Source organism: Amblyomma mixtum, chromosome 2 (genome assembly GCF_055824585.1).
Source record: "Amblyomma mixtum isolate Tamu chromosome 2, ASM5582458v1, whole genome shotgun sequence".
Taxonomy (NCBI): Eukaryota; Metazoa; Arthropoda; class Arachnida; order Ixodida; family Ixodidae; genus Amblyomma; species Amblyomma mixtum.
The window spans coordinates 119951208-119972577 of record NC_143013.1 but is presented as its reverse complement, the minus strand read 5'-3'; the positions used below and the strand labels follow the sequence as shown (position 1 = coordinate 119972577).

Below are 21370 nucleotides of genomic sequence, written 5' to 3'. Positions count from 1 at the left end.
CCGGAAACAAGATAGCGAATGATGTTGCCCGAACTCTCACAAACAGGGCGGATCCCCATCCCTACCCCACCCACTCCAAGGACTGTATGGTGGCAGGCTAGGACACTATAGGCTGAAAAGAAGACAGACAACTGTCCTCTTTAGATGCCATTGACTGAATGAGAATATAAAGCAGCACATATCCAAGTACTCGCATTGTACACAAGATCAGACACACAAAAAACCCAAGCTACTGCACTTGGTGCGGAGCAAGCCCCACGCTCTGCCATACATCTTGGGAACGAAAGAACCAAACGGACAAAAAGTTAATAGTGCCTTGCCCGACGCACGAGCAGTGGGAGGAGGCCCTGACCAGCTACAACGTTTACGAGCAAGCGTGGATCATCCAGCTAGTCCGCATGCAAGCTCGCGGAGCCCTGGACTAGGGCCTCCGACCACCCGGGTCCTCAGAATTAATCTATTTTAATTAAAAGTTTTCTCTCTCTTTTAAAAGCAAGGCGAGTGTCCACTTCAATGAATAATTCCCTACAGTCTGCACCCAGACGTCCATATATATATTTTTGATTATTTCTGTCCAGCTCAAAAGCAGCTTAGCACAACTCATCCCACTAAGGGTGTATAAGCCGTCTCTCCATATGGGCGGTAATCCATCGCTCATTACGTAACCTTTTCGTTCCTTGAGCCTACTCTTTTGGCCCGTACTGCAAGCCACGTGCCTGGTTTACAAGCTGTCTCAGTGTTTCGTGCTAGAATAAAAACAAAGACTTGAAAATGATTTTGTTTTATAGATCGGAATATTTTTTGCAGCCCTGAATTCGGATACATTAGAGGGAACAAAGAAATCTACAAGGATTGCTCTTAACGCTTTTTTTTTTTGATCCCTTGCCACGTGCAGCGCAATCCTACAGCGCAGTTTAAGGTTAGTCTTAAGTCTAAATAAGAGTGTCGTGCTCGCTTTCCCTCCGGCATACTCTCTTTGCATCTCTTTGATGTATCGCTCCACCCCAATCCCACAGGTTGATTCGTTATATTACGCGGGTACTATATACGGCCCGCAGACAAACTGACGCCTATAAATGAAAAATGTACTTAAGGGTGAGCGCGGTATTGGCAGGCTGGTGGTATACAGTCGTCAAAAATTCGGCATGCCTCGTGACACTTTGCTCTTTCTTTATAAATTTCATGTAAGGCCGCAACTTTGTTTTGGTTGCGTTATATTCTCTGGGTGCCCAAAGTACATGGTTTAACGTTTCATTCTTCTGGAGAGACGCGTTTTGCGCATTTGCCTTGGACACTATAAAAACAGTGGGAGATGCTGTGCTGCTCTTGGAGCAGCGGTTACCTGATCTAAAATTCGTCCTTTAAGATTCATACTGCGCGAGCTTTTCTGCGAGCTTTAGAGCCTACTCCAGGTTTGGCTGGCCCAATATTTAACACAAACTCGGCTCTGTTTTCCAGTATTATATGCCCTAGGTATCAGCTTCCACAGATTGTGTTCACAGATTCTACGCTGTCGAAAATCTGTCACAATCAGTTCTCTAGAACTGGTTCACAGACTGCGGACAGTTGTCGCAGAGCACTTTGACTCCGCACTCCCACGAAATGGTAAGAAATTGCATACCATTGTGTTAAACGGGCTTATAGAGGGGTATTTATACAATATTTCCAACCCATACTGACTCCAAGGAAGATGAGAAGGCGGCTATTGGTATTCATTTATTCCAGGGCTCTTTATCTGAGCTATTTGTTTCTGGACCCTGATTAAACTCCCATGTTCGTTGCCCAATTTTTAGCGAATCAGCTTTCTTACAAAAGATTCCTTGCAATGTTAATCAGGTAATTAAACTTGCTGACAGCATTTCTGTCTGACTCGAAGGCTGAAGGGGAGGATCTTCTGAGCCATACGTTATCTTGCCGGTCCAACACACTGCACCTGACAGTAGCCTGCTTTTGTTTCCTGCAGCTGTAACTACTTGAGTCAAGAGCCTCTCCTTGCTGCAGCAAATTTTACACATTTGGCATTCTCTTGCAGTGGCCGCACATGCGGGTCACGGCAATGCGAGATGTCAATCTTCCTCTGCCGGTGCCCAATACCATGATTAAATTAAATTCACATTGTTGTCAAGCAAAAAGTCTGACATCTTGGCATTCACTGCCGCGACTGTAATGTTTGTGAATCGTGTTGCTTGCCTGACTTCGAAAAGACCATAGTGATAAGGAAACACGGCAACAAGAAGACAAGTGAGATAATAGAAGCTGTCAACATAATCCGTTCGAATAATCAATGTGTCAGCAAACCTTCAGTTTCTTTGACGGAAAAAGAGTTAGCCTTCATAGATATTGACAACACTTTTTAAGTTTCTTGGTTTTTGATCTTTTTTTTCACTTCAAGGTTTTTTAAGTTGTTTGGTGCTTTTTATGCTTTGCCAGGTTGTATGTTGGCTTTTCCATGTCACCGGCAAGATTTTACTTTTTTATTTTTCTTTCTTGCTTTGTTAACTGTGGGCTTTTCCAGCGTTTTTAGTATTTTTACTTCCCCTTCCTTGTTTTATGTTTTTTGCCGTGTTGGTGTTGGCTTTTCATGACTCATAAGGTTTTTGTTCATGCATAATGTTATAGTTGTAGTGATTTGTTTTCTCTTCTAGGTGGTTCTAGGTTTTTTTTTCTGCTTGGTTGATCTTGTTGTAGAAGTTTGGACTGCGCAAAATGTTTTACCTAAGTTGGTTACCTTTGTTGGAAGATATATTTTGCCTTGTTGTGATTCTGGTTTTTCCTTCTTAGAGACGAGAGGGCTTGACCTCGCTTCCTCGTACCTGATGTTTTTGTTATCATTCGTTTAGTTTTTATTTGATTTTTTTTCGTAGTCTAGTGGCCAGATAGGGCACTTCTTAAATATTGGTCCGGCTTGTTTTTCAAAATAAAAGTTGATAGTTCAGCGCCTCGTCCAGTCGTACTTCTTGTTCTTGTGGCTCGTCCTTAGTGCGCTCCATGGATCCTAACCAACTAGCCCAAAAATTATTGCTCTATAAAACTAAAATCAATGCTTGCCATCCCCTACACGGTACTACTGCCATGAAGGCATGGCCAAAATCCTGTTGTCACAGGGTACAATAAACTGCCACTGTTATTCGCAGCACACTTCGGGGATCCATTAAAAAAATTTTAGACAGTCTATAGGTTGCCCGTAGACATCAGTCAATAAAGTCTATAGACAAATCCTAGAGAACAGTCTTTAGGCAATAGAAATCCCACAGGCAGTCTATAGGCAATCTATAGATTTATAGCCATACACATTTAGTAGACTTTTTTTATACACAGTCTATAGACTATGAATGAGACAAAAAGAAATATCAATAGGAAGACAAAAAGTCTATAAGAAGTCTATATACTGTCTATAGGCCATTTTTTAAGGGATCGACAGTAACATTTGCCTTCATTTGTAGCATCAAGCTCTTGAACACTAACTCTACACTGCCATGCAAGAAAGGCAGTCAGATTTGGTTTATTGGTTTATTGTTCTAACTAGAGGCAGATTGGAGCCGAAGCAGGAACGGGAAGCATCTCAACAAAATAAACCAAGGCCGTTTATTGAACTATGATAAAATTTCTTGCACTTAGCTTAGAAAAAACAGCATGACAAGATTGAAGTAGTACCTCAATCAGGTTAACAATTAAAACCGTCGTGATTAATACTACTTGTCTGCCTCAGCTTTGTCCGATAGCTAAGCGATGTTTTGACGCGTAGGCGAATAGGTGAGAAAAAAGAAAAGAGAAAGCGCGGCGGCCATATTGAAACTAATGCTTAAAAGACTATGTTTGAAGAGCAAAAACTTATAAGTTGTTTGTGTGCGATGGGAAGCAAGCATGCCAGGACGTCAGGAGATGTGCCAGCTGTTTGAACGCTGAGCACGTCGTCTAAAGAGGCTCTTGACTAGAGATGTAGAGGTGCTTTCTACTGAACTATACGTGAGTAGAAAGGCAGAATAATGCAGACGTGCCCTTCACTTGCATTCACAGTACTTCTCTATTCTTAGTGTGAAATTTTTCTGTTTCTGAAAGCACCGGCTCCGCCAAAGAGGGATGGAAAAGTGTTTTCTTCCCGAGGAGAAAACGGACCAGTCACATCATGCGCAAGAAGTGAACTTATAAAAACTTGCTCCTGCGGGGTCTGTGACCTTATCTAGGAGTGCGAGGATATGAAAGCGAAATAATTTAAAGCTGAGGAGAAACAAAATATTCCAGTATTACTGCTCTGTATAACAACCATGTTGTAACGAAGAAAAAAATTGACTTCAACTATTACGTGACTACGTGTGAGAAATTTAGACATCGTCTGTGAAGTGTGACAGCAGTGAGCTGATGTACCCCAAATTCAGGAGACGAAACCGTTTAGCTCTTTAATTCAACAAGAGCCTGTTTTTAAGTAATATAAAAGAGAGCTGAGCATCTTTTTTTTTACCTTGAGGAGTATGGATTGCTGGCTATGCATCAAAACCAACCACAATGTATGCAAATCAGCGATTGTTTCTCTAGGCGTGACGCTAGACGGCGTCCAAGTGCCGGCAGGGGGCAACAATGATGCATGATGGGCGTAGGAAAAGAATAACCTGCGTCTCGTGCTGGGAAAGCCAGAATGCTTATTTACAGCGCGAGTAAAAGCATTTTCAGCGCACACATAGTGTACCAGTACACAGCGCTCAAAGTGGCGGCCGCTTACTATCAGTTGTTTCTATAGAACAGTAAGTAATGTAACAACAACTTTAAACCAGTTAGCCTTCGGAATCAGGAAGGTCAACGGACCAGTCCTGGCGTGCGTTCTGTGGCAGAGCTGCGAGCATTGGGTCTTCGTCACCTCCTTCAAACCAAAAGCGAAAGTATAGCTATGGGCTGTGCTGCAGTACAATTATTTCCCGGCGTAAAAGGGGGCATCCTGCACATTTAGAGAACAGAACATACCGGATGATCATAGTACTGCTTCAGGCGGACGTCATCCACAGAGGCGAGCTCTTGACGACGCAAATCCTGGGACGGTATAACTGGTCCAGTAACATAGTTTACAGAACAGGTCTTGTGGAGAAAACCGTATGAGCCGTGCCACTTAGAGAGGGCTTTCGTGGAGCACGCGATGCTGCTCCGAGGGACGCGAAGCCACACGAGGGAGTAGGTCAAATAGGACGGAGCCTGATAGGAGGTGGCTCGAAGGCAATTCTGGCGACGCTGGTCCTCTGTAATAACTGACTAAACAATTTGGCAGCATCCTCCTTCGTATGTGGCGGTTTGCGAAAGGGTTGTAGATTCTAAAACGTCAGGGTGGTTGGGAAAAACTGTAACCACAGTGCTGGCGAGCCCTCGTTCATAAAGGAGAAAGACTGAGGAGAAGCCAGTTGAGCTCGGCCCGGACGTACGGGTTACAGCCGCGTGAAACAAAAGGGAGAATTCGGTCGCATTTAGAATGGTCAGATGTCATGTATATGGCATGACTCTCAAGGTACGGTTGAGGCGTTCAGTCATGCCGATCATTTGAACTGGTAAGGAGTTGTCAAGCGGAGAGCAATGCGGCATTTCTGAAGCAGGGCTTTGAATCTTCCAAGAGAAAGAGCAATCGTTGGTGCCTCAGCAGTTTTTTCTATGCACCATGGCGGAAAAACCAAATCATTCCGCATGAAACTGGCACCATCGGGCGCTGAGGCGAATGGCAACAGCTATGTCTCAGCGTAACATATGAGGACTGCCACAGTCACCCAGAGGTGGCCATTCAAAACGATGGGAAGTGGCCCACAGAGGTCAGGTCAACGGCTAAGAGGTCCAATCGTCGGGCTGGGGAGAGCAAGGGTTGCATGGTACGGTATGTTATCGTACAGTATGTTGCTACGGATAGTTTGCTATGCTATTATATCGTTTGGTACGGTATGCCATGTATGGAATGATACAGTACTAAAAGGAATGAAACGGTATGCTATCGCACAGAATGGCCCTACCGCATGGTATGCTATTCTATGGTTAGGTACGGTATGGTACTGCATGGTGTGATACGTATGGTGCGGTACAACTGTATGGTATGCTGTGCCATGCCACGACTAGGTACGGTATGATTCGATACAGTATTGTATCGTATGACACGGTAGGGTATTGTACGTACGCTACGCGGTGTTTGACGCCCCGAAGACGCATATAAACTATGAGATACACTAGAGTTTGGGGTTTAACTTTTTCTCTTTATAGAAAACAAAATCTACTGTATTGTAGATTTTGTTCGTCAAATTCAGTTTTTAAATTCGGTTTCAACCAAAGGAGTATCTTTCAAGTCCATGCCACAACTAGCTGGCTACTGAGTGCGAGTTTCGCTCAGTCGAAGAGAAAATGAACAAACTACGGAACCCAGGCTTGCGATAAGGCGTTGCCATTGTTGTATTAAAGCAGTTCTGCGTTTTGATATACCTTTTGGAGACCGATAGTGTCACGCCGCAGCTAGCGTGCGTCGTGGTAAAGTGTGAGGAGTGTCGCCGAAAGAGAGCAGGGGAATGCGCAGACAAAAGGAGAAGGACTTAAAACGGCGTAGCGTGCGAGGGCCGCGCTTCTCGGCCCCAGCGAGTGGGGAATGGTTTCTTCTAGGAAGTCGGTCCGAAACTCGAGATGACGACAGGACGGCTGGGTGGACTGGCGCTGTTCTTGTTTTTGTTCTTGCTAGCTGGTCAGAGCGGCTAACAGTGGAGCGTGTGTTTTGAATTGTGTTTGTTTCTTCTTGTTGTAATAGCTTTTAGCTAGCCATGGCTGCTTACAGCGAGGCGTGCATTTTATATTGTTTATTTGCCTTTTGCCTTGTGACCTCTTACTTCTAAACGACGGCGGGAAAGTCGTCTATTGGCTAAAAAGTAAGTTTTGGCGGGAGGATTGTTTATTGGCGGAGGATGGAGTTTTTGGCGGGAATGTGACGAGATGGGTGCGCGCGAAGGAGAGCGCCGGGGTTGAGTGTGAGGCAGCCGGACAGATCGGTCGCGTGTGGCCGGTGGTGGTCCCGGGGCCGAGAGCGTAGAGTTGGAGACTCGAGTTAGTTGAGCGGCGGCCGGACGGGTTGGCCGTGTGGTGGCCAGCGGTGGTCCGGAGTCGTGGAAGTTTTGAGGTTTTATTTTTAGTCAAAGTGGAGAGGCCGAAATCATTCGGCATATGTAAATAAGTTGTGTATATATTTGTATTAAATAATTTCTTGATGGAAGCCCTCCAAGTGCCTCACCATCCGAAGATCTGCGCACCTGTCTAAACTCACCAGTCGCGAAGTACGTCCCCCGGGTCACTCACGAGACCCGCCCTCTACGACTCCGCATCAACATCAAGGAGAACAACATCAACAACGACAGAACAGAGAGGGAAAAATTCGTGACTGATAGCCTCCGCCTGTCAGCGTTTCGCTGTCGTCAATCGCTTAGGACCGTTAATTGGCTGACTAGGTCTAGGAACTGCGCGCTCGGAGACTGGCGTGAAACTATGCACAAGCATCGGAAAAAACATGCCATGGGCTGGTTATACCTTGGCGGATAAATAGAAGTTGCATTACTGCTTAAAACTCAGACCACGTGATGCCAAACGCTTTAGCTCAAATAAGTGCAAGTTCGAGCTGAAATGCGAACGCAGTCTTTAGATGTAAACTTCACTAGCAATTTTCTTTGAAGGCTCCTCGTTTCCATTCAGTTATATTTTTATTGCATGTAAGTGAACTGTTCATGATGAAACAAGAACAAAATAAGTTCTAAGCGACTTTTGAATGCGCAGAAATACCGGATTTTATCACCGCGAGAAAGGAGTATTTAATTCGTGGAAAAATTATATTAGCCTAAAGAAACCGAATGAGTTGTAAAACGAGCGCCGGAAAAGGTGAAGCGAATTAATCGAAAAATAAAAACCGAAATTACCGACCCCTAGCCTTTGTGCAGGGCACCCAAACAATTTCAATCATCTAAGGTTCCCTAACCCGTCTTGATATCGCAGAGAACAAGGGTGTTCTTTAATATCCCCTTCATTGCAGTAAGGTCACCTCGGACAAAATCCAATGCTTCAGTGCAGCAACCGAAAAGATTGGCCGCTACGCCACCACGGGGGTTTTTTACGCTCTCTGGCTTTCTTGATATCTTAAATTCACAATTCTGCTTGTCGGCTTTTAATTTTACTTCCGAACCGCTATTAAATCTGGTATGCCTTCACAGTTGCCATTCAAAATTACCCGCAGAGAGACATCGACAGCGCGAGCTCCGATGCTTAAAATCCTGACATAATCGAAGCGTTGCCAACTGATAGCGCTCAAATAAAACATCTAAAGCAGCCACTCTACAAATAAGATTTCCGAGGGACAGGTACTGTCCAGTAAAATAATTCACTCTTACCAACAAATTTACATGCAAGTTGCTCTCTGGAATACAGGCTCATGCAGTTTAAGCCTTGTTATGAAGCGTGCCCACAGGATTATGCACGCCTAGGTTTTTTTTTCTGAGCAGCTCCCTTCCGATAACGCAGTGCTTAGCATCTGCAGTTGTAAAGTGCGCGGCATGAAATGGAAATTGTTTCCTGTGTGTAGTTAATACACGAACATATAACCTCCAATTGAACTTGGTGCTGGGCTAGTTAGTGACTCACTGAAAGCGAAGCTATCGATGTAAGGAAGACCACAGGACGAAGACGTCGACACGACAACGATAACGTCGACGTCAAACAAAGCTTATTGTGAGACCAGAAATTCTAACTACAAAAACGAAACTGTCTTTACCAGGACGGAGCGACTCATTATTTTGTTCGTTTCATACCAGAATAAATAGAGAAAGAAACAATTTAGGGGCGTTATTTGGATTGGTGTAGAGGAAGCAGCATCGCATTTTTCTTTCACTCTTCAATCAGTTGCACTAATGATTCCGCTAAAATTCGCACTATTTTCCAGTTCTGATTCCATTGCCTTTCACTTACCAATCTGTTCCAATTCTGGTTCTATTCTTAATACGGTTGTATTTGTAATCCTTTTTGTTATTAATTTTCCCAGAGTCATTCCTAATCCCTTGCTTTTTTCCCGAATAAGTCTTAGTCTTTTTTATTCTAGCTCAGTGAGTTCTGGTCCGGCATTTTCCTCCTCTTCACTGCAAGTGGAAAGCGGGCGCCCGGTAAACAACACCTGCCAAGTGCTACGGGTGCTTTAACCGCACCTGATACCCTCCCTACTGCCCCTCATGTGGCTCCCGAACCATAGTGCATCACTCCGCATGGAATGTGCTAACCCTACTGACTTAGCCGCTATCTCACACACCAACAATGCCTCATCATGAGATGCCGTTCACTATGGCCCAGGCCTGCTTGAATACCAATGGTTGATCGACCAAGCCAGCCGAACAGCTGCATCTAAGCAGCCCTGGATCTAGGCCCCACTCAGAGAGGTGGCGTACAAAGTCCAGGAAATCCAGCTTTATTTTCTACTGCTTCTATTAATACAACTACTACTGCTACTACTACTGTACGAAGATTTGAGCAAGTCTAACCAGAGCCTAGCGGCACCTACATTATTTCGCTCATTTCTCACAGGCTTTGATTTTGACTCCATGACACAAGCTGCACAAAGAGGCTCTTTAGCTAGCGGCAATCCGAACACGCACGGCTTATGAAAGATGCATGGTTCGAAGCAAGCGCATTCTTCTTTCGTTCAGGCCAAGCACTCCGGAAGAGTTGGTGTAGAAGCACCCTCAGAGACGGTTAAGAAGAACAAAAGTGAAAAACAAAACAAGAAAGGCAGGAAAAAAGTGCTTGTAATTCAAGTTGCACTCAAGAAAGAGTCAGATCCTCTTCACAGAACACGCTAGGTAAAAAGGGCATTCCTCCCGAGACACGCGCAGAAAGAAACATGAACAAATTGGCCGTGAACCCCGAGGGAGCATAAACATAAAACGTGACCGAAAATATCAAGTGGAGCGGATAAAACTGCGCACCTCCGCTGTCAAGCCCAAGTATATAGCCTTGATTCTGTGCTTTGTGCACAACTTCTTTCCATTTTTTTTCGTCATCGCACGCATAAATTCTACTGACAGGCTTCAGGATTGTGACGCTCGTGCGCTCGACTTCCGATGATGTGTTTTTTTTTCTTTTATGCAAGAAAAATGTGTTTCAGGGGGCTCAAAGTTTGCCAACATGAAAGCACGACAAAAACCATGTGGTGCGGTCCTGCTTGGAGGAAACTAATTCGCTAGTTTGCAAAGCCTTGATTCCTCTTCCGAGGTCCTCAACCAAGAACGAAGCATCTCGCACATAATCTTCCGGGTCTTATTCATTCTCATTTAATGACCATTCACCATAACCAAGCCGCATTTAAAAGTATGGGAAGATCTTGCACGCAGATGGTTCTTCAAGAAATCATTCCGCCATTCGCATGGCGGCCATGGAGCAGCTCTGAGCCCCAGGTCGTGTCTGCAGGACTTTGCAGCTTCAAGTCAGCTTGTGTGGTGTGTGGTTTCCGGACTGTTATCATCATCATTCGATTTGTTAATTATTTTATGTCTTTCACAGCCGAATGTTTTTGGTGCGCGCTCTGGGGCAGTACTTCTGTGCTTTCTCGGCACTACATGATCGTGCAATTACACGGTGAATATGTGAATGTTTTCTAACCAGACTTTCTGCAAATAGACTAGTGAAAACTAATTCTCCGACCGTCTAACAGGTGCAAGAGCTTTTCCAAATTATACACCGTATCAGAAAAACTGCACAAATTTATGACGAAGGATTCCTGACAATATAAAGTTAGAATTCCGCATGGAGTTGCAAAGCGCAGCAATGGCAGGTGCATCGAGTTCGGCCGTCTGGCGCCTTCGAGATGTAGTGTGGAATCTACGGCACTGTCACTGTTTCTTTGGTAGGTGCACGCTGATGCTAGAAACGCGCACTATCTGGCAAATTCTTTTGTATTTTGTTAAAAATTCCGTCCCCAGAAGGTAAATATAAGCAGTTTAAGTACATAAAAGCTGCAGCAAGAATTGATAGCTCAAGTAAACAATCCATCCGAGCCCGTGAAATGCGATGATAATAACAGCCGGCGTTTTAGGAGTAAGCATAGATTGCAATATTGCTTTCAGATTGGTAACAAACTTTTCCAGAGATTTTAAGCATCTTTGAAACCCCAGGTCAAGAAAAAGAGTTGCTCGACATTATCGACGAAATGGGCTCAGAGTATGGAAAAAAATCTGGGTCTGCAAATAATTTTCTTGGCAAAAGTTGGAACTGTTTGATTTGATTTGATTTGATTTATGGGGTTTAACGTCCCAAAGTGACTAAGGCTATGAGAGACGCCGTAGTGGAGGGCTCCGGAAATTTCGACCACCTGGGGTTCTTTAACGTGCACTGACATCGCACAGTACACGGGCCTCTAGAATTTCTCCTCCAAAGAAATTCTAGCCGCCGCGGCCGGGATCGAACCCGCGTCTTTTGGGCCAGCAGCCGAGCACCATAACCGCTCAGCCACCGCGGCGGCAAAAGTTGGAACTGAATTTTTTTTTTAGTCCAAGAAGAATGACATGGGATGGCGACATGTTATTGAGGTGCGAAGAATGCCTCCACGGCGCATGCCATGAAAGTGTAGCAGGTGGGAAGTATAGTTCCCGCACCTGAGAAATGGTTTTTTGAAAGCAAGGTTGGTTCGTGCTTTTGCCTAAGAAGGAGAGAGTTCATGTGTATTATACCAAAATGTAAGTACACAGTTCAAGAGGGAAATGTAAAGGCAACTACATGATACGAAAGAAATGAATGTAGAACAGGACAAAATATTTTTTCAACTGAGATAACTCCACTCCTAGACTAAGACCTCTACCACTGATCTGCGACTGCCGCTGTATTGACTCAGGCCCGGATATTTTAACGTAGCATAATTCTTTGAGGACACCGATTTTTTCTGTCGGCTTTACTCGACTTGTTCAAAGCTTTCTTTTTTTCAGGATCAACATGTTTATCTCACTGAGCCGCTGTTGTGTATCCTGAATATTATGTCGCATGATTATATCCGTTTCTTGTTCTGAGTTCCCATGAAGACATGGAGTCGTATTTCACCTCTAACCCACACTCCTCTCGCCTGACTCTGAGATGTGCGCCTATAACTTACTCTGCATCACACGCTCTGCTGGGCTTAGTGTCATTTCAAGCCCTTTCGCTACCATTTAGCTAATGCCCCGTCAGAGAGTAATGAAACGGAAAATCACACTTAAGTTTTCATTTTTAAAATATCCTTGGTGCATTGTCCCAAATACGAGCATGCCAGCCAAATGCACTCCTATTCATGCTTTCTCTGCAGACTGCTTTCATGAAGTGTTTACATAATGATTACTTATTCTAGACGCAAGTACTTTCCAAATAGTTCCAGGCTTCTATTACCCATACTAATTAATTCCTCATCCTTAGCACTATTAGTTATTACTCAGGATTCATCCATATTACTTTCAGGCCCATTTATGCGTTTCAGCTGTCTAGATCTTCAAACATTTAAGGTTGTGCACCCCTGTTGATATACTTTCTTTGTTATCGTGTTTATTCTTTGTTATATCCTCCCTTGCTACACCGTTGGAGTCCTATAGCAGTGCCATACTGTCAGGATACATCAGGTTATATAGGTATTTGTCTTTATTCTCTTAAACACTTCGGCTAATTGAAGGCTCCAAACACTTCTCGCAGCTATGCAAGGAATAACAGAGTGGAGAGTACATCTCCCTGCCGGAAAAATTATTTCTACAGCCTTTTGTGAATCTATTCATAGAATAAAACATTTGAGACATCCCTGTACATTTTTTTCGGCCTCATTTGCATTTCCAAGCCAGGGTTTGGCAGCGCTTCACATACTGCTTAATATTTCCACTTCATCAAATTTTTCTTTTTCACATTTTCTGCGCAAAACGTATTGCCGAGCATCCCTTTCAGCGAGTTGTGTTTTTACCTAAGTAATGGGAACAACATCCACGAGGAAATTCCCCATGAGATAACAAACCTGTTCAATCGGTTCGTTCAAACGGAGAGTTACAGTTCTGACAGAAGCTAAAATATAGTCAATGCCTCTATACAAGAAATGAGAAGCCAATAGGTGTAATTTTAGATGCATTCCTTTCATTACTGTTATGCACTCTTAAATTGTGACAGAGCACGATCGCACGGCACTAAGGGTTCCAAGTTTTCCCGGGATTCGTTCCCTGTCGTTCTCCGGGAACTACGCTTTCTCTTGACACGCATCAGCTGGTTTTCCACTTTTCAGCCTTTGAAATGCTTCTCCTAGACTGATTGCACCGTAATACCATTATATTGAGAACTATTATTTCTCGAAATATGAGCATACATGTTCTTCCTAATGCAAAATTCAGTAGCGAGCTCTTCCGCACATTCTCCATCCTATCCATTATCTAAATGAATATACCATGTTGGCTTTCTATTCCGTCTGAATGATTTCTGCTGGAGTTTAGTTTTCTCTGTTATGCTTACCGACTTCAAGAGTCTCTTAAGCCTTTCCCAGTTTCTTCTCCGCTTTCATTCCTGCAGTCTTCTCATCATCATCATCAGTCTGACTACGCCCACTGCAGGGAAAAGGCCTCTCCCAGGTCTCTCCAATTAACCCTGTCCTGCGCCAGTTGCAGACACCGTATTCACGCAAACTTCTTAATCTCAAATGCCCACCTAGGCGAGATGCTGTTTTAAGATTAAGCTAGCAAGTTAGCCCCAATGCAAAAAGTAAAAACAAAACCTGAACTAAGAATCAGAAAGGGTGAAAGACGAATTCTTATGCAGAGTCCTGGAACGCCAAATGAGGAGCTGTGTATGTTAAGGGAACTCGCCGATAGAGATCTTCTATGTGTAAATTACGAAGCCGAAATGACGTATAAGCCTTTATATGTTCAGTGCAGTGCTCGCAAAATAGAAAAAAATACACATGGACGTTGCAGACCATTTTCATTATAATTAAGAAGAAAAAATGGGCACAAGTATTTTATACAAAGAGGTAGCCAATAGAATGAATTAACACAAAGAAAGGATTCCTGTGACAATTTCGTACAGCATGAAATTCCTAAACGATATGAGTGTTAGGTACACATCGCACGAAAAATATCCACAAATTAATGAAAACTTGATACATCCGTGAGTAACACGATCAAGTAATAATTTCACGCGTACTAAAACTTTCTTGATAAAGCACGAAAGTACCAGTCTTCATTAAACCTTTCAGGCAGTACCATTTACTTTTCTGCTCGTACACGGCAAACTCCCAGACATTTTTGACGATGTGTTAGAGTTAGTGGCGCTCGCTTTCTTTCACACAAACTTAGTGCTCTTCACATTATGATTAGTTCAGTTTAGTTTATGGTGTTTAACGTCCCAAAGCGACTAAGGCTATGAGAGACGCCGTAGTGGAGGGCTCCGGAAATTTCGACCACCTGGGGTTCTTTAACGTGCACTGACATCGCACAGTACACGGGCCTCTAGAATTTCTCCTCCAAAGAAATTCCAGCCGCCGCGGCCGGGATCGAACCCGCGTCTTTCGGGTCAGCAGCCGAGCACCATAACCGCTGAGCCACCGATGCGGCTCTTCACATTATGAGAAGAGGTGTTTTTATGGCGACGTTCTCAGTGGCTCGCTTGTGGCGTGAGCGGTGTCTGGCGTAACTCATCGCGTGACCATCTATTGGTACCTTGGCGTCATTTCACCGTGCCATCACCACTGCGTGACTGGTTGCCTAGAGCCATCGAGCCTAGACTAGGAGGCTCCAACTGGTCGCCAAGCGTCGTCTTCTAGGGTAGCACTGATCACTGTCATCTCTCGCTTTAGGACGGTTGCTTCGTTATGCACGTTTCTCCACTGCACATGAGTGCCTGGAAACAGCGCATAAGCGTCGTGGAAAGCAGCCGCGTTCTAGACACCGCGGTGGTTAGGAGACAGTTTGATCACTGTCGTCAAGACACTGACTACATTACTCGCCACTCTCTCGATCTATCCAGCGGAACTGGGCAATAAAGTGGCAACCAGCATTTTACACATGAGCTTTAGCTTGCATTTGTATCTTATGGTTCGATCAATAAACTTTAATTCGCTGTTGTTTCCGAAAGAGCAGCTTATGCGATTTAGACGTAATTAAAGGTAATTTCTGCATTAATGATCAGGTAGACAGAACATCCAAGAAAAACTCTTAGTCGCTTATGAACACAGAAGAATACAACTTTATACCACCGAGAAAAAGAACCGCAGTTCACCTCTGAGCATTATTTATAGTGGACAAAAAAAAGAAACCTGTCAATACAAAAAGGAAACCAGAAAAAGCATGCAGAATTGTCAAACATTTTAAACCGAAAAGTCCAGCTCAAGCTGTACCTGGTCGCGTTACTGTGAGTGTAATAAATTGTCCTGCTTTTTTTTTGCTATAGTTTACTTTAGTGCAGGAGGCTGCCATGTAATCTAAATACCTTCTGGTAATGAGACATCTCTCTCTCTCTCTCGTTTTCTTGCCAATCATATGGCATTAAAAGAATCTTACGCGTATGTGCAGCCGTATGCATTCTTTTCCCGCGTTTCCTCATTGCCCGCCGTTAGGGACTTTCTGTTTCACTTACACTGAAGTGTTTTTATACCATTACTTGATTTCTTACTACCTACGCTGGAAGTCTAGAACAAAAAAGCGAAAGAACGGCTGTGAACTGCTGGTTCTGGGAGCGTAATTATAGCTTAATAATGGGAAGAAGAAAAACGAGGTACGCGTATGCAATGTTTTCCTGCATCACTCTATTTTCTTTCCTCAAAGATCAACGTCGCTCACAGGACCTCAACGTACGTCTCACTGCATCGGCTAAACACTGCCTATTTAAGAAAACCGTTTGAAAACAAACATAAAATGCGAGCAAATGATAATAATCCCGCGTCCAGGAAGCTTGCTCTAAAAGCAGGGATATGTTTTCTTTCTTGCTTTTTGCAGACAGGAGCGATAGTATCCCCAGCAGGACTCCCTCACTAATTTGATTTTGGCGCAGTCGTGCGTGAAAACGGTAAGCTGCTATTTAGAGTCTGATACTGGTCATTAAAAACAGCGATCAGAACGCACATTTATTAATGTGACGTTCTCGACTCAATGTCCCAAGTTACTGCCCTAAACTATGAGTTAAATGTTATTGTTAGCACTGGAAGCATAATAACAGCCCTTAACTCGGGGCTGTTTTGCAGCATGGCGTACTTTATGACTTTATGCTAGGTTTTTAAGTCTCAATATTTTATAGGGGGATTATATGCATCTGAAAAAGAGTCTTAAATTAAGCCCAAGGGAAACTGATGTGCGCATGTTAAAACAAGGAATGTAAAGGCGCAATATACTTGTTTACGTTTCTTACTACTTAGTTGGCTTCAGTCCTTTTTAAAGTATGTAGTGCCGCTGCTGTTCTTGCTAGAGAGAAAGATGCCTGCTGAAAATGGCAGTAGCTTAATTAAGATCATATCAACAGAGGGAATGTGTCTATTTTTTATGAGAGGTAAGCTAATACCAACGGAAAAGTTATCATGTCAGACGCTACTCAATAGCATTTTGTTCGTGTCAGCGATCACCACGGCACAAGGTCTGAATGGATCCGAAAATATTTAGCGCTTTCCATTTACCAACAGCTTTTCAGTACACGCAAGTAAAGAACTTCAGAACACAAGAAAAAGCCCACCAAACATTAACAACACCTTCAAAATGGTGGAAATTCATGTGCGAATTGCTCGCATAATTCATACATGACAAACCTTTAGGAACTTAAAGAAAGTAAAAAATTTTTAACACGGAACATCGATATTCAGGATGACCCCTTATTGCCGCAAATATTTTCGTCAACGCCAGCTTTTTAGCCGCCTTGCAACGTAGTATACTATGCAGAGCACTTCCTATTACGATTCGCAAAACTTCAAACATTTCCTACCAGATTTCGCACCAAGCACTGTGGCTTTCTTATGAGAATGCGCAAGTCCTGTTCATTTTGCAGAACCAGAACGTGGTCAGTATGGTAGACTCTGCTGAATGCTTCCAGAGGAAACCTGCGGTTACTTCTGAGCGCACACGCCGCAAAGCATTTCAATGAATTCTTCAGAGCCTCTTGTACAGTTCCTAGCGTTCGCAAGCTTTTACTCGACAAACGTTTAAAGCAAACCGCAATTCTTCTCTTTTTATCATGTTGTCTCTCTACTCCTTCACATCACTTTTAGTTTTTTATTATAAAACGCAAGTCTAAAACACAAGTTCACAATAATAAAACACAAGTTCGTGACCTTCCCTTTAAGAAAATAAATTTTGACCTGCCAGTTCTTTGGCTTCAATGGGGACTGTCTAAAGCAGGAAATACTGGACTAATTCTGTTATAACGTGTGACCTGTGCACAAAAAAGGAAAGCGTTTCCCGGTGACAAGTCGTTCCATACAATAGCCATGTTAGATGGGATTATTTCCAAATCTTCTGAAAGTCAGTAAGTAATGGAGCAAATGACCCGGCTATGCAGTGTGATAAAAAATTTCCTGTTCCTTCTCGACGGTATTTATTGACAGCTCTAATGAAACCGTTTTAAGTTGGTAGTAGTCAGCGCAAATGTTTATCTTTCTTCAGTCCTCCGTGTTCTTTCCGCTGCTTTGTCTTTTCCTTTTTTAGCTACATATCAATTAATGGCGTCTAAAGGTCGGTGAGAGTTCAACGTGTATCCAGTTGTTTATTTACTAATATATTGAATTTCTAATCAAAACATTACACTAGCTTACTATTAATGCGCAAGAGGTGAATTTTGCCGGATGATACCTTTTCGTGCATTAAGTATGAGCATGAGGTACTAGTATTAATAATGACATCTTCAATTTAACACCCTGTAGCGACCAAAGGGCTATGAGGAATGGTGTAATGAAGGACTCTGTAATGATTCAGACCTGTTTGTGATTTTGCGAAAAAATCATACACCAAACTGGGGTTTTTCCTCTTTAATGCCACAGAGATGCAAGCTCCGCTGCCATGACCCCGTTCTGTGACTTTCAAATCAGTAGCCGTAAGTCAAAGCCATTCAATCATTCATGTGGGTGTAACCAAAAATATTGGCACTTTTTCCTGGTTGTGTAAAAACTGACATTTTTCTTTTATCTTCTTCGGCTATTGGGTAGTTTTTCTTGGTGTAAACGTGCTGATATTTACACAAATCGCCACTAACAAAGAAAAAATATGAAGGCTATAAACGTGTCAACACTATATCAATGACCAAAATTTTATAACGGATGCTTATTTTCAACTGATTTACGTAATTGCCTGATAAAGCCCGTGTTAGCACAGTTGTTCAAATGTGTCATGAGCCCCCTTGACTCTACTTCGACGGGAATGCAAGCTTGCCTATATACTGTAAACGGACAAACCGGCATAGCAGAGTGATTGCGATGAGACAACAAAACCAAATTAAAAAGTTCACTCCTTACACATCGAAAGTTTCGGCTGAATGCATGTTCATGGCGACCCTCATGCCTGTGGGAATACGCAAAAATGACTGATTTCTCATAAGGTGCAGACCCAAAGCCCGTTACAAGAAGGAATTTACGCTCCGTCAATGTCGCTCGGAGCAGCACATGGGTAAGGGATCGCATAAGTTGAAAGACTTGGGGATGGAACGACAGTGACGACTAGCGCAACTTAGCCCGATGTACGAGGCAAAACTCCGTACTAGTCTTGTTGAATTCACACTTGGGAACTCTGTTGGGCCGAAATGTGCATTAACGATACAAATATTAACCTTTGGTCCTGGCTATTGAAGAGTGGAATTCGCATGCTTCTATCATTGCGGCTATCACTGAAACATCATCATTTCAAACAGCTCTTTGGTCCTATTTAGAAAATTCTAACATATATTTATGTGCGTTATTTTTTTCATCACTGCGTGAATCACTTCTTTTTCTTTTTTTTTTTGGTTGCTACAGTGTGTGTGTGTCGGCCGTAACGTTCCGCTGAATGCTAGATGCTGTATTTTCTCAACTTTCGAAGAAATTTTTCTTGATCTTTTTTTGCGGGATTTGCTACATGTGCATTTTTTCAAATACCTTTTCCTAGCCTTTTTTTCCTTTTCTTTATTAACTTTTACCTGCCTTCTTAACTTGTTTACTTCTGTTTTCAGCCGTTTGTATTCTGTGTTGTATATTTGTTGTTTTCTTTGATGAATCCCCCCCTATGTAATGCTTGCATTGGGCCTTTAGGGTATTGAAATAAATAAATAAAATAAATAAAAGGGTTCCTGTGCATTTTAGTTAGCGGTGCATTTAGATGCGAAAACATCTTCAAAACAGGTTGCACCTCATCATCCATAGTATGAAGGAGCCTCAACGTGTCATCGTCGTACAGTGCGTGAAAAATTGTCGTTCTACATTTTTACTAAAGCCAAATAATGGGTAGCGTATGAAAGATGTTCAGCGTATTCTTTATGTGACTACACGTAAAGAGTCGGATGATAAAATTTGTCACTTTCGTAATTAACTAAAGTCTGTATTTCGCGAATTCAGTCACTGCATTTAGCCTGTGTGCTTATATAAAAAACACGGGATGCTATACTACTGTTATTACACTTGGTACAAAACTCGCTGCGTGCTTGTAATGCCAGATACCTGCCTCCTGAATTCCAAATCGGTTCGCATAATTACGCACACAAAGTGGAAACAATAGATGAAGCTCATCGAAGTGTGACGCATCTGTGGTGCTAAGCGTGAAGCGCGCGAACGGTGTAGAGGAATCGACGTACATCATAACTGCCCCCCTTTTATTCTTGGATACCTGAATTGAACAATTGCTGCACGCAAGAGCTGCATCAATGTGTGTTCGGTTGCTCTCACAATCAACTTTCAAGAATATCTTTTGTGTACTCCTCATCTCTGACTGAAAGAAAACCTGAAGGTTATATTTGGTCTCTCACTATCTCCTGAGGCAGGTGTATGCTCAAGGGGTGCAACTGAGCCATTCTTAGAAGCTGTCGTTTTCTTTTCTAAAAAGAAGCTACTCTTTTTCTTTAGTAAAAAAATGCTTTGGTAAGTGATACGTACAGGAATTCTTAGTTAAATTGCAGAAACGATCACAATATTTTTGAAGACACTTCAGTGAAGTTACAAGCATCATTCCGTTAAAGACACCTAGCTGAGAGCACCGCTTAACACTACATTTTCTATATGCTTAGTTTCGCGTATTTGTCTTCGTAAAATATAAACCCGGTGATAACAAGCTTCAGTGAAATATGAAAGCGGAAGTGCCGATGAAAAGGAAGACACCCACGATGCTTTTTCTGACGTTAAGGCTTCACTCAACATGTTTCTCGAAGATCACCTGCTCAACAACACGAGAGATTCGGGGCACTGCAGCACGTACCAGCTTTAGAAGCCTGGAAGCTGTCCCTGGGCTTGAGCGTCTGCGACAGGGGTGCCAGGGTTGTTCGGGGCAGCACGTCGTTGTTGAGGTTGACCCGCTCCACGGCGTACGTGAAGGCTCGCTCCTCTTCGTCCGAAGGCCCCGCGTCGAAGAGTCCTCCTGCGAGGGCGTGGATAGGACAGCCTTAGATTATGCAGCGCGATTGGCAAACAATCTTTACGAGAAGACAATAGCACATTTATGCATGCGGCGTTGATGCGGTTGAATCCTGACACAGAAGAGGCAATAATTTACGCAGCTTTAGGTGACCCAGCTCCTCGAATTCGAAAGCGTATTCAATAAGTCCGTCCTCTCAGAGTACATCCTCATCAACTAGCGGACATAAGCAATCTCCAGACAGCTGCATTGACTAGTGCTAGAAAAAGGGAAAGAACAAATCACGGGAAGCATACAAACTAGTGAGGAAATCCTCGTCAGAACGAATGAACTTAAGCATTCATTATAATGTGACCCCTGTGCTATAACGCAATGGTTAACTCTGCTCTACCTCGCCTTCCAGTCATCCGCGACGAGCAAGGCTACGGAGAATTCCGCCGCTAGACATAAGGACCGCTTTTTCACTGCGCATTTGTGTAATGTAATTAAGATAGCATGTTTCCTGTACGTGGTGATGTTTTTATACAAATTTGTGTGTGCATGTAGCAGTAGTATCATAAGCTGCAGCTCAGGATCTGGGTTGGTGACCTGGCTTCCCACTGCTCATCGGAAGGTTGTTGCGTTGGTGGCACCTCAGTGCCGCCGCACTCCTACACCATCTGATGCACAGTGTTGGTTGTAGTTGTTTTCGTAGCGCATGTCTCTGAATGTGTGCGGCTGTTTAATGTGATCTTGTGCGTTAGAGTCAGGGTCAACGTTCTTTTGCCTTCAAATTTTCCCCTTCTGTATATGTTTCGTTCGGTGGAGGAACATCGTGATGCCTCCCAAGGCAATAAAATCTACCG

General features: G+C 43.3%; 1 protein-coding gene across 1 annotated transcript in view; it reads right to left on the bottom strand.

The window, feature by feature from the left end:
• Nucleotides 1-21370, bottom strand: part of LOC149360729 (glutamate receptor ionotropic, kainate 2-like) — a 359306-nt gene that overhangs the window by 266221 nt on the left and 71715 nt on the right. Inside the window, exon 2 of the mRNA XM_089572500.1 lies at nucleotides 20370-20528. Coding sequence (XP_089428626.1) covers nucleotides 20370-20528 — 159 coding nt within the window. The remainder of the gene's footprint in view (nucleotides 1-20369; nucleotides 20529-21370) is intronic.